The sequence below is a fragment of the Drosophila guanche genome, unplaced genomic scaffold (genome assembly GCF_900245975.1).
Source record: "Drosophila guanche unplaced genomic scaffold, DGUA_6, whole genome shotgun sequence".
In the NCBI taxonomy this organism is placed as follows: domain Eukaryota; kingdom Metazoa; phylum Arthropoda; class Insecta; order Diptera; family Drosophilidae; genus Drosophila; species Drosophila guanche.
This window is the reverse complement of record NW_022995743.1, coordinates 8,310,908-8,324,387: the sequence shown is the minus strand read 5'-3', so window position 1 is coordinate 8,324,387 and position 13,480 is coordinate 8,310,908. Positions and strand designations below refer to the sequence as shown.

The 13,480-nt window shown below is 45.8% G+C and overlaps 1 protein-coding gene across 16 annotated transcripts in view; it reads left to right on the top strand.

Moving 5' to 3' along the window:
* Positions 1 to 13,480, top strand: part of LOC117592458 (potassium channel subfamily T member 2) — an 81,930-nt gene that overhangs the window by 57,890 nt on the left and 10,560 nt on the right. For 14 of the 16 annotated variants that reach the window (XM_034286282.1, XM_034286285.1, XM_034286279.1 and 11 more), the window contains 12 exons: positions 8,103 to 8,182; positions 8,721 to 8,820; positions 8,900 to 9,098; positions 9,164 to 9,238; positions 9,308 to 9,391; positions 9,462 to 9,556; positions 9,627 to 9,810; positions 10,606 to 10,869; positions 10,964 to 11,142; positions 11,322 to 11,462; positions 12,224 to 12,373; positions 12,431 to 12,684. In XM_034286282.1, coding sequence (XP_034142173.1) covers positions 8,103 to 8,182; positions 8,721 to 8,820; positions 8,900 to 9,098; positions 9,164 to 9,238; positions 9,308 to 9,391; positions 9,462 to 9,556; positions 9,627 to 9,810; positions 10,606 to 10,869; positions 10,964 to 11,142; positions 11,322 to 11,462; positions 12,224 to 12,373; positions 12,431 to 12,684 — 1,805 coding nt within the window. Of the gene's footprint in view, positions 1 to 5,249; positions 5,358 to 8,102; positions 8,183 to 8,720; positions 8,821 to 8,899; positions 9,099 to 9,163; positions 9,239 to 9,307; positions 9,392 to 9,461; positions 9,557 to 9,626; positions 9,811 to 10,605; positions 10,870 to 10,963; positions 11,143 to 11,321; positions 11,463 to 12,223; positions 12,374 to 12,430; positions 12,685 to 13,480 lie in introns of those variants that run through there. The other 2 variants (XM_034286276.1, XM_034286284.1) reach the window with 2 other exon arrangements.

Genomic DNA, 13,480 nt, shown 5'->3' with positions numbered 1-13,480 from the left:
GTGGCTTGACATGCGCCACATGTTACGAGTGAGCGAGACTTAAGGGAGTCAAATGGGGAGGATTAATTGGATTCAATATTAATAAGGATCCCAATTCATATGAAGCCGGAGCAGCGTATAGCCAAGTCTCTAATTAGCTGGGCACGAGTGGGGGGGGGGGGGGGGGGGGGGGGGGCAGGCGAAAGCTGAACAGCATGTCCTCCGCCTGCCCGCCTTTCATTCTTTCTTTCATTCCGTTCGTCTGGCCATATAATTGAGTTATTTCTCTCGGATTTTACCATTTTATTATTATTAAATGGCTGCTGCGACAACAAGCTGTTGATGGCGTCCCATAAAATGGCGTTTCTCGTATATTTGTGTGTGTGAATGGGGGTGTTGAAGCATGCGTGTGAGTGTGCGTTGCCTAAGCGGCGTCATGATTGTTTTAATGGCTACTTGAACGGAAATTAACTGACAGCGACAGATGAATACAAGCGACAAGTTCTCCTCCGCCTTTGTGGCACATCCTTAAAGCTCAGCCTACTCGGAACCAAGTGCAGTCAGGCATGAAATGCTAACTGGCATTTTCTCACGATTTCTCACAAATTTCGCCACACACTCGAGTGCTGCTTACCCAAATATTTACACACTGAAATGTCAAAGCAAGCTAATTTGGCACATAATTCCATATTTCGTACACAAATGTACTAACATATGTACTTATGTATGTATTTATGTATGTGTGCAAACTCAGGCAATGATAAACAGAACTGTCAACCAATTTGCACCGAAACAAGCATGAGAACAGCATGGATAAAAAACAGCAAAATGCAAATTGCTTCTCAGGCGAAGAATATGAAAATTATGAAATATGTGCTGTGCGGCGTTCCTATTTGCATACATTTGGCCAAAAGTAAATTAGGTGTGGCCTAGGGCTAGGGGTGTGCAAACAGGAGGGGCAAAAGCTGCGGCCCAATTGATAAACAAAATATAATTTATGTGAGAGGTGAAACCTGCGAAGTTTGCGCTGAATATCGACTCGAACAAACCTCTAGAAGAATGAAGCATTAATGAATTATGCCGCTAGATTTGGTGGTCCAGGATGTAATTCAAACAGATTAATTCCTCTTTCTAATAGGATAATTGTATCTGTGCACAAAATGCATACAAACACAGATATGTACACACATACTATGTACAACAAGAACTCTTATGTAATAATTAAATCTAGGAGAAAAACATCCACAACACGAACAAGTTGAATGTAATGCAACTAACATTCAATTTTTCCCCAAGAAAATGTTTTTGGCTGGCAATTATGTAAGTTTAAAAGGCAATCATGTTTTATGTACACATAATAAAACGCCAAATGTAATTTAAAATAATAGTTTAACAAGTAAAGAGCCAGGAATAATGTTGGAACTGCTCTGCCCGCTCGTTAACTCATTTGCTTATGACTTCATTTTCGTTGTGGCTCATCAACTCTCACTTAAGCTCCTGGCTGGGCTGGGCTGGGCGCATATAATAACTTCACCTTTGGCGGCCATTTCGCTTTGTTCACTTTTCCCTCTATTTGTTTTGCATGGCCATCGCATGCAAACATACCCCAGCAGATACACTCACACAAAAAACCAACCAACACTCACACGGGCGGGCTACCACAAAGGAGGGATCAAGTGAAATGTAAAAAAAAAAGCTAGAGAGAAACACGCTAAACACTTTGTAATGCGCTTTTGTTTGGGCCAAGAGCCATTAAGCTGGACAAGTGATAAATTTGCCACTCAAGGCGGCTCTGCATCTGCTCTTGCGTTGCCCTGTTCTCCGCTCTGTTCCGTTCTCTATTGTTATTTTCTGTTGTGGACTGGACTGGACTGCCACTGGCGGAGAAAGGTCTCGTGCGGCACTGATTTATGTTCTCAGGCCGAGTGAGGACATTAGCCTTTGCTTTTGTGGCCAAGGAATGCCCTCTGCTTGTGCCTTATGCCTGTTTGCTTGTTGCATGCAATGACGTCATTACTGACAAATTGCCTCCTATTTAACGGCAATCGATTGTTTCCGCACGATTAGGTATGCTAAGCGAAAAGGGGCATGCGACAGCAACAGTTTGCTCCTTTACTTACACTTGCCACTTTCCCACTTTCCCACTTGTTTATCCTTCTTGGGGCTCTGCTGTTTTTGCCCTTGTTTTGACATGTCGTGCCCTGACGGGGGTGACGCCTACTTTTTAAACTGTTGCGCATTTGGCCGTCAGCCAAGGCGTGCCGTTGTCTCCGGCACTTAGTTCCCTCTATCACTTTCACTTCCTTCTGTGTGTCTCATTCCCCCAGTTGGACGCGTGCCAACGTACACTTGAAAAGGGAAAGGACACGCAACACGGGAGCAGCAGTAGCAAATTCTCATCAACAAGTTGGAGAATTATCAGGGATCGATTTTTGTTGGGGTTCTCCATTTGTGTTTCTTAACATTTTGGGAGGAGTATCTAAAGATTATTTGCCTTCATTTGCTTAATGAAATCAACGTAATTCAGATATTCCCCAGAAATGCCGTGCCAAGTTGGTGATGGGATAAACGTGGATATCTTGAGAGCGTGAGAAATGGCAATATGTCGGAATAGCCTCGCTGCCTGCCAACAACTATTCGTAATTCTAATTTAAGCGGTTGCCAGTGAAACATAAGTTCCGCTCGGAAGACATCAAAGCCATTTCGTGGCCTGGACATGGGGATAAGCAACATTAGAAGCGAGAGAGATACATCATCGTATATTTTTGCAGTGGGGGGGACTTGTGTGCAATCAAGACTTAAGGGCATTAAAATGCGACCTTCACTCAATCTAAACGATTCAGCCATCAAATTTATTATGCTGCACATAAAGCCAGGACATAAACTCTGAGCAGAAATCATAAAACGGAGCACAGACAGACCGGACGAGGCAGTAGAAGGCGCTGTAGGATCCTGTAAAAGAGTTCACGAACTGTGACGTCTTTGGACTTCCGCGCTGCTGGGCGTGGGGTGCGAGCAAAGGTCGCCTTACCAGCCTTACCAGTGTCTATTCGCATGGCTCCCCAAAGTGAATAGAGATATTTCGAGTATGCAAATGCGAAACAAAGCCAAGCTGTCTCTTGTCTGGACAATGAAACAAAAGCCAGTGTGCCAGTGTCAGTGCCATGAGAAAACATTTAAATTTGATGCAGCCAAAAATTGATTCGCGTTTGCAAAGAGCAGCAGCAGCAGCAGCTAGTTCAATGCTCTTCGAAACGGGGATTCCAAGATACTACATACACACATTGTGCAGGCATACGATGCAAATCTACCAATTCCGATACGAATTCTGCTCGAGTGTTAATGCAAATGTTTGCATACATTTAGGCGACACACAATTCCGACAGCCAAAGACACTTTTTCCTCTCTGTCTCTGTCTCTGTCTCTGGCCTCGGCAGCTGTCTGTTGTCGTGCCAAGTGGTGTGGTGTACAGAACTGAGTGCCCTGCCGCTTGGTGCCCAATCGATAAACCTAATGAGCTGTGAGACAGACAGGCAGACAGGGCGAAGGAGAGGAGTAGAAAGCAGAGCAGAGCGAAGGTGGTTTTAAAATTAACCTACAGAGGGAACTGAAAATAACTCGCAAAAGAACGCCAGCCAAGGAGCAGCACTTCCTCAAGCAATGATGGATGATGCTCTCGCAGGTAGAAATTTGGGTTACTTACACCCCTGAGACACCAACTGCCTGTGGCGCGACTGGTAGCCCATAAAAAGTGTTAGACATGGGCTCCCGCTCAATTAATGTAATTGCCACGCACACGATTCAGTGGCGACACCAAAAAATAGCGCCACATCACACCTGCAAACTACTACTGACCAAAGCGTACCAGAAACAGGGAGCGTATACTTGATGTGGAGCAGACAGTCGGTCGTCGGGTCGTCGGGTACACGCACGAAATTCCCTAAAAAGAAAGCACTTCGATTAATCACTTCGAATGGCTAAATAATTCAAGGGCCAGCCGGTGCTATGCAAATTGCATTTTGGGAGGACAGAAAACGAATACGAAAACGGGGATACGTGAAAGTTTGCCTGTGGCAGGGCATGGCACGGCACGGCACGGAAAAACTGCATTAAGGAGCACGAAAAAAAAAGCAGACGACGTGAAGGGGTTGGCTGTCGCTGTGGCAAGAAAAGTTCAAAGTTCAAAGACTAGAGACAGATTCAAAAGACAAGGGATAACAATTTTCTCTGTTTTCTAATTGAAAGTCCCGGGTGAAGGCCAAGCGAGGCAAAAGCCATAAACGCAGCAGCAGCAGCAGTTGCCTCGGCCACAGACCAAAAATGTAAATTAAAGATACGAGAAGGAGAAGCTCAAGGACAAGACAAGACAAGACAAGACAAAACTGAGGAATTTATTTTGGTTTCTTGGGATGGATGACAACCGCAGAGTGTCCTTTGACTGTGACAATTCCTTGTCCTTGTTCATGTCCCGTCATTCATCAATGTGTCACTTAAGCCACTCAGTCTACTCAGGTCACGTCTAATGATTTGGCTTTCCGTCTGTCAGCGAGATTCGAAGCCATAAATCTGCTAGACTCGTTGGAAAAACTCGATCCCACTTAAGGCAAAGTCTCTGATTAATATGAAATTAGCCAGCAGCGCAAATCAATGCAATCAATGCATCAGCCTTGAACTGTGATGGCAAGCAATTAGAGCAGTAGCAAAGGGGGAAAGGAAGGATTAAATAAATGAAAAGATTTTAACACTTGATGGCAGGAAGACAATTCAATGTCAGATGATGATAATAAACAGTGTAAAAGGAAGGGGATTTAATTGCAGGCTTTACTTCTGCTCCTTTCAAGGCTATGGCCGTTTGGGCAATAAATTTATTAAATGCCCAAGGAACAGTCACAGAGGAATGGCATGGCGATCGAAGAGCACCCACTCGGCCAAACAAAAAATCATGTTAAACAAGCTATAAATAAGTGTCCGAGTGACTGCCACTGCCATGCTGTGTGTGTGTGTGTGTGTGTCCTCAATTGCGTGTTCAAACAAAACGAAATTAATTGCTCAGCCAGAGGAGCAATCAATTCTGATTAAAGTTGGATGCGGCAAGCTCTTAAAGCTGCTGCTTCTGCGTGTGATCCGCAATCTCATTGTGACTGCCAGGAATCCTCCAGTTAAAAGACCAACCCAATATACCGAAAAAAGAGAGATAACAACAAAAGCAATCCGTCGAGTAGGCGAAAGTGTGAAATTAACTAAAGTGCTTCTCCGTTTGCTACGTGCTTTTGTGCCCTCGAGCCAATGGAACATCTATTATGCAATATGGCGGGAAACAGTCGCAACTCGTCCTACAACTGTCTGTCGTCATGGGACTCCTACGATCGAATACCCAGGTAAGCAGAGGGCAAAGACCGAGGAGAGAAGCAGGAAATCAGCGGACTCGCAGCGGGGGCCTTAACTCGATTAGAAATTCGATTTGAGCGTCCTGTGCCAACCTGATTGCTATTAAGAGGTCCAAGAAGGTGGAGCCGAGGCATCTCGTTGCCCTGCCAAGGTGTTGAATCATAATTGAATTGGGTCCCAACTAACAGCGTAGCCAGTTCGGAATTTATTAATACTTGAGTAATAGATCTGAAACCAGCTGCCTGCAATGCTAATTGCCATGGAAAAAGTGCATGCTCTTCGGTATCAAGCTTAAAGACAAGTCACAACTTCCAAGACGAAAGCTCCTTGAAGTGCTCTTTACGTTTTTATGAGAGGAGCAATCAATGCAGCGACAGCCAGTGATGGATGCTCGAGCAGAGACTCGTACTCGTACAATAGAGAGCACCCATTAGGAGTGCAATAAATGTGCACGGACCAACACACAATTATGTTTTCAGGGAACTCTTTCGGCCTTTTTCCGGCCCTGCCCAGAAATGCAATTTGTTGCTCCCCCGCATAGAGTGGACAAAGGACAAGGACCCGTACCCGGTCCCCTTTGGTGCCATTGTGTAGAACCAGCCACAAAAACATTTGCAGGCTTTGCTGGTCCATGCGTCCAGCCAGCTATATTTTCGTTCCCTTTGTGGCCTTTGATTCACGGGGCTTTAATGTGTTGCTGTTCAAGACAAAAGTGTACTCAAGGCGGGGATGTAATCAAATCTCGCACGAACACGGTAACTCGAGCCCGCAACCTTAGCGAAATGAAATCAAATTTCCTTCCAAAAAGCTCAAAATCAAAAATCAATAAAGGTAAAACAATCCGAGCAGTTTGCAGCTACCCATTTAGGTAATAGCTAAAAGACTTCAGCTTTAAATTCAATATCCATGGATAATCCAATGATGGCACAACAAAAACACATTAACGTGCAATTTGGCTTTGGTCTTTGGCTCAGCCTCAGGCCGAGAACCTAATAGATTTTTAAAGCAGAAAACTGGGATTGGCTCGGGAAAAAGGGAATCAAGCTCAATTTTATGTTTCATCAATATTAATATGTTATTAAAATACTAGATTTTCATTTTAAATTGCTGCATAAGCGTGGGTTATTCAACTTATTGCATTTTTGCGACATTGCAGTTGTTTCTGCCAGCCAAAGTGAATTGAAAATGGAATTTCCATCAGCATTTTACCACCCGCTGCTGTAGCTGTTGCCGTTGCACTGTTATTATTTTTTGATGCAAATATTTGCATTTATTCTCCATATGAATATTTATTCAGTTTTGATTGCAGCCGCTCAGCTCAGGATCAGGATTTTGTGTGTGTTTCTGTGCTGAAAAGACTTAAAGCTGTGGGGGGGGGAAAACTACTCAAAGTGACAAGTGATTGCGCTCCGCTCTCCCTCTGGCTGGAACTTGTGGCCATGTGGCAAATGATTGTGCCGCGTTCAATGGCCAGAAAGAAAGGAGGAATGAACCCGCCCGCCGAAACAAACCGCAAAAGAGTCAGCCAGCATTTCTTTCCACTGGGCGATTTTCTAGAAGGTCAGAGTTGATTGTATGCAGTGGCCAGGCCATAACTGATTGGTCACTTGCGAGTGTGTTTATGAGTGTGGCAGTGTGGGTGTAGGGGCCAGGAGCTCGTTCATTTCACCACGCATTTCTCGGTGCAGTCATCGTCCTCAGCTTTTGAATGGCCCCCAAGGTGCCATTGCTGCCGGGAGCAACTTGAACTATTTTCTCGCTCTTTCCCGGGGCTGTCTCTGCGTGCGTTAACCTTGAAATGAATATTCACAGCTCGCAATGAGTTAAGCCAGAGTCCCGAGTCCCCGGAATACATCCCATCCCATCCCATCCACGAATGGTGCCCGAGGACAGAACAATGGCTGGCTGAGAGCCACAAAAGGTGGCAAGCAGTTAATAGAGTTGTTCTCTTGTCTGGGTCTGTGCACTTTAAGATGTTCTTTTAATTACTTAAGCCCCGATTTGTGCCCCAACATCCACTGCCATCTCCACTTTGTTTTCCACTCTTTACGCGATATCTGCTGCAGTCAAGCGCCTGGATGTTTCGGATGCTTCCTTGGACTGCCAACGCTTGAGCTGAGGGAACCATTTGTGGCCTGTCTGCCAGCTGGAGCCATTTGATGCTGAACCTAAGTTGCTCATGGAAATATTCTGCGCTTGACTTAAGGCGGATGTGCTGCAACAGGCATCAAGAGCAGCATGTCTGTGTCTGTGCGGTGGTGCTCAAGTCAATCCCTGCCCAAAGTTGCAGCATTTATTGAGTAGAAGGCGCCAGCAGGCTCCTTTGATCTCCCATCGATGGCAGCGCCTGTGACATGGATGTGAGCAGATTCTATACCCCACTGGGAGCCACTCGCAGACGCTCGTGCTGCTTGAGTGGCAGCCAGTCACGTGTGTGCCACGTGGCAGGGAACGTTTGCTGCTGCTTTGTACATCTTTGGCACCCAGAGGGCAATGGAGGTGCAGAGTGCAGTCTGCTTCGCGTCGCTTAATATAATAAGTAAGCGCATCAATTGTAAAGCGGAGCAAGGCAAAAGAAGGAAGAGACAATTCAATTGTGTCTGCGGAGAGGAGAGAGTGAGAGAGTGAGAGAGGAAAGGCCCACTCTAAGTACTAGTTCTGGGAAAAGCCTTGTTCGAATTGAATTTTAGCGCTCAAACGTTCATTTTTTTCCTCTCTGTTTTGTGTATTTTCAGAGTTCGTGTGGAGTACTACGTGAATGAAAACACATTTAAAGAAAGACTGCAACTCTACTTCATTAAGAATCAGCGTTCAAGTAAGTTACCCCTACCGCACGCGTACATATTGTCTTTGAATTAACTCAAATATGCGCTGGGCTTTGATTACAACAATCAACAAGATGGACAATTTAATTGAATTTGATTAGTGATTCCGGGCAAAAGGCCAAGAGGCCAAAACGGAAAACTTCCACTGACCAAACAAACACACAGAGACACACAAACACACACATGCTTATGCACTCATAGAGGCAGACAGACGGACAGACACACGGACAGACGGACGGACAGACAGACGGACATGAAGATAGAAAGAGAGACAGAAAGATAGACACAAGAATGACATTACAAAGGCGAATTCGATAATCTTGGGTAAATATTGATTTGGAAGGGAAAATAATTGAGCAGGTAAACAAGAGCGCAGAACAGGATGGTCAGGGAGGGTCAGGGAGGGTCAGGGAGGGTGGAACCGCAACATCAAACATTCCTCTGTATACATTGAATTGACCCAAATTCTTAAACAACTTTCTTGGCTTCTCCCCTACTTCTCGTTGGCTGCCCCCTACACCCGTGAAGGCTTACGCATACGAATTGCCGATTTATTCCTTAAGTTACTGTCGTGTGTTCTCTACATTATACGTGTGATATTGGATAAGAATCCAACATTTATAACTTGGTGAGTGTTGAGCATTGAGTGGGCCTCAGATACATTGACTGATTGATGGCATTCTGCCCCTGCCCCTGCCCCCACACAGCTATGGCTGCGAGGTGGGCAATAAGACAGAGTTCATCATCTCGGCCAAACTGACGGAGGAGGAGTTCCAGGAGAGTCCGATCATCAACTGGGATGCGATACTCTGGGTGAATCGGCCCACAGTGCTGTGGGTGCTGCAGCTGCTCCTAGCCATGGTGTCGCTAACGCAATCCTTGGTTCTCACCTATCTAGGCTATAAGGTGAGACCGAGTAGTGTGATGCCAAAGGTATAACTTTAAACTTATCATGGGTTTATGTATTGCAGGGCAACATTTGGCAGCAGATACTCTCATTTCACTTTATACTAGAATTAGTAACGACAATACCATTTGCACTAACGGTAAGTCCGATCTGCCAGAGAGAGAGAGAGAGAGAGAGAAGGAGATTTCTTATTAATTTCGCCATTCAGATCGTTCATCCTCCACTACGGAATCTCTTTATTCCCATCTTCCTCAATTGCTGGCTGGCCAAGCGCTCGCTGGAGAATATGTTTGTAAGTCTAAGTCCCTTTGTAAATTCCCTTCAGTATTCCCCACATTAACGTTGCTCTACTTTAACCACAGAATGATCTTCATCGTGCCATGCAAAAGTCTCAGTCTGCGTTGTCCCAACAGCTGACCATATTGTCGGCCACGCTACTCTGTTTGGTATTTACCAGGTGAGAGCGGGCGTGCAACGAATCCACTTTGTGGCATGCCGCAATAATATTTTGTGCCCGTCTGTTTCAGCGTTTGCGGCATTCAGCACTTTCAGCGGGCTGGACATCGGCACTTGAACCTCTTTCAGAGCACGTACTATGTGGTTGTGACCTTCTCGACAGTGGGCTACGGCGACTTTGTTCCGGACATTTGGCCCTCTCAGCTGTACATGGTCATCATGATTTGTGTCGCACTCATTGTGCTGCCCACGCAGGTGAGTCAACAGAATATTATGCCATGCAATTCGATTGAATGGGGGGGGCGGGATCCATTGCCAAGTAGTTGGAGCAAATATCTCTGAAAATGGTGGAGCAAACTGCACATCAAATATTTAGGGACCCAGCGTATCCTCATCCATCATCTGGGCAGAGCAGACATTGGCCATCAATCGATATTAATAAGTATGGATGCTGTCAATGGAAATTGTTTACCATTTTGACCCGTCTGCCAGGCGGGAGCCACTGATGGACCGACTGCCATGTTCAACATTTTGCAAACAATTGTTTTATCAACAATATCAACAATAGGAGGGGAGTCTAAGCTTAAAAAACCGAAGCACGCACACCCTTGGTTGGATGAGAACAAAGAGAAGGATAAATGGCAAAGAATCATCTTCAATGGTGCAGATATGACGACAAGTCAAAGCAAGTTTCAGGAAAGGAAAGTGTGTACAAAGTATGACTCGGGCTTGTCGAGTGACGAGAGTGACCAGTGAGTGGACCCATTTGGCCGAGCAACAAACAACAGGAGCATCAATCAAAATCCGCGTACTGTTTCGGGGCAAGTGAAAGCAGCACTAAAAGTTGCCCCAGTGCATGTCAATACTCGTATGCTGCTGAAGTTATGACCTTTTTTGCACCACCATAAAAATGGCAAAAGGTTGCAAACGTTTTAGACAAAATGTAGCAGCGGACAAAGTGCACAAAGAGCTGGGCTGGGTTGTGCTTTATGCCTGACAATTGACTTATCCCCGGCATGAATCTGATAGTGTTCTCCTCTCACGTTGCAGTTCGAGCAGTTGGCCTTCACCTGGATGGAGCGCCAGAAGCTGGGCGGCAGCTACAGCTCCCATCGAGCGCAGAGCGAGAAGCATGTGGTGGTGTGCTCGACCACCCTGCACGCGGACACCATCATGGATTTCCTCAATGAGTTCTACGCCCATCCCCTGCTGCAGGACTTTTATGTGGTGCTGCTCAGTCCCATGGAGCTGGACACGACAATGCGAATGATTCTACAGGTGCCAATTTGGGCACAGCGTGTGATTTATATTCAGGTGTGACTTTGTTCTCCCTTCCCATTGTCATGAGTCCCATTAACCTGCGCCCTTTCGCTCTCTCTCTATCTCTCTCTCTCTCTCCTTTTGGCAGGGCTCCTGTCTGAAGGATGGCGACCTGGCCCGGGCTCGCATGAACGAGGCGGAGGCGTGCTTCATACTCGCGGCCAGGAACTATGCGGATAAGACGGCCGCGGACGAGCACACCATCCTGCGCTCCTGGGCGGTCAAGGACTTTGCGCCGAATGTGCCGCAGTATGTGCAGATATTCAGGTGGGTTTTGCCCGAGAGAGGGACTCTACGGCACCCAAACGTAGATAAAATAATTCAATTTCCACTATTTGCACACGCCAAACGAAACAAAACGCATCGGACATCGGACATCGGACATCGGAAATCGGATCTCCAACCATTCGAATATCCCGCGGAAATGCAATTTCAACACCGCTCAGGCCGGAGCACAAGCTGCATGTGAAGTTCGCAGAGCATGTGGTCTGCGAGGATGAGTTCAAGTACGCGCTGCTGGCCAACAACTGCACCTGCCCGGGCGCCAGTACCCTGGTCACCCTGCTGCTGCACACCTCGCGCGGACAGTACGTATTTCTGGCCAGGTCAACTGTTAACCAGTTAACACACATGCAAAAGTCGTTCAACTATCTGACGTGCGTCATCTGTACGCTTGGTAGCGTCAGGGCCCATAGGTTGGTCAGTCAGACGCTCGCTCGGCTCCGTCCGGCCGCTTGATTGCCCATTCAAACATTTTTTTCGTTCGTTCGTTAGTGGGCGTCTAATTCGGATCAGCCTGCGGCTGACGGAATGTTTACGCTGGATAAGGGAATTAGAACTCAGTCGTCCATGCCTATCAACTGTTATAATTGAATGTCCAGCGATCTGCAGTGGCATTGAATAGGGGCAACCAACGAGCCGCTGAGATTACACAGAACTTGCGTAGGCGAAAAGGCAATGGGGAAAGTCCAGTGTCCTGTGTCAGCTAGCAATCTTCAATCGCAATTGTGGTTAATATTAATTTTCTCGAATTAACTGCAATGCCATTTAAGTAGAGGGTTCTTGGGGTACCAACATATTCTGTGCATGACATCGAAACGCAATTTAAAATGAGAGTTTTAATTAAATGCCATTTGCGTCATGTAAACGCTGAAAGGAACTCTCCAAAAGGGGAAGCTCGAGGTGAAGTATGTGGTAGCCGTCAATTAAACGCTTTCAGTTTTCGTGTGCCATGCACAGCCAAGTTAATCAGATGTCACATGTCGACGACGTTCGGTGCTAATTGGAGGTTTGGGAGCAGGCCACATATTGACTACATATCTACATATTGCTCTTGTGTTTTTGGCAGGGAGGGGCAGCAATCGCCGGAGGAGTGGCACCGCCTCTATGGCAAGTGTTCGGGCAACGAGATCTATCACATTGTCCTCGGCGACAGTCGCTTCTTTGGGGAGTACGAGGGCAAGAGCTTCACCTACGCCAGCTTCCACTCGCATCGCAAGTAAGTAAATCTCTGAATCGATTTAAATATGTGAAATTTATGCACGCTCTCCCTCAGATATGGTGTGGCCTTGGTGGGTGTGCGGCCGGCTGAGCTGCCCGAGTTCTATGAGGATACAATACTCCTGAATCCGGGTCCCAGGCACATTATGAAAAAGGATGACACGTGCTATTATATGAGCATCACCAAGGAGGAGAACTCGGCGTTTGTCGTTAATCAAAATCAAACATCGGACCCCACGGCAGCCAGCAAGGATGGGGCTGGAGGTGGCACATCTACCGCCACTTCCCATCATACAGCAGCTGCAACTGGTGGGTAGAGCTTTGTGGATGTGTGTGTGTGTGTATAAGTGTGTGTGTGTGTGAGGATGGGTTGGTATTATGATAACCCTAAAAACTACTTACAGTGAATGAATGAATCGATGCATAAATAAATAAATATTTATGTACTTTTAAGCTTTCACTTTTTGAGGCACTATTTCCTAGCTCTCTGTCTCTGTCTCTTCCTCTCTCTTTGCCTCTCTTTGTTTCTCTTCTTCGTTTACTATAACTTTGATATTTGAGTTGAGGCTGAGCTCAAAGTTTTTCTTTTCTTTCTCTTCTGGTTACTATTATCTCTACCCACAAGTTGTTTTCATAATTTCGTTTGATTTACTGTCTGAATGAAACAAAAACGCTTTCAGTGTCCAGTGTTTTGTGAGCGTGTCTGTCTGGCTCGAATTACTTCGGTTATTAATGATATTCGCCTTGCCCGAACTTTATTTTGTAAAACTTTCAACTTTAATCGATTTGTTTGGGTGCCGTTTAACCCAACCGTACGCCAAACTTACTCCTCAAATATATTTACACTTGAACAGGAGACTCATCCGCTTTGTTATGTTTTGTAGCCTGTCCCCGAAAGGCAACAAATTATGATACATAGATACATCAAATAAACACATAATATATTCGACTAGAGATGCTGAAGAGAACGTCCACAGTTTGCCCAGAGGAATGTCTCTTAGAGAGGGAGCTTAGTTCCTTAGAAATAGCTAAGAGTTGGTGCTAACATTTTAGTTACTTTAAATCACTTGGGATGGACAAACTTTAGGTTAGCTTATGTCTAAAA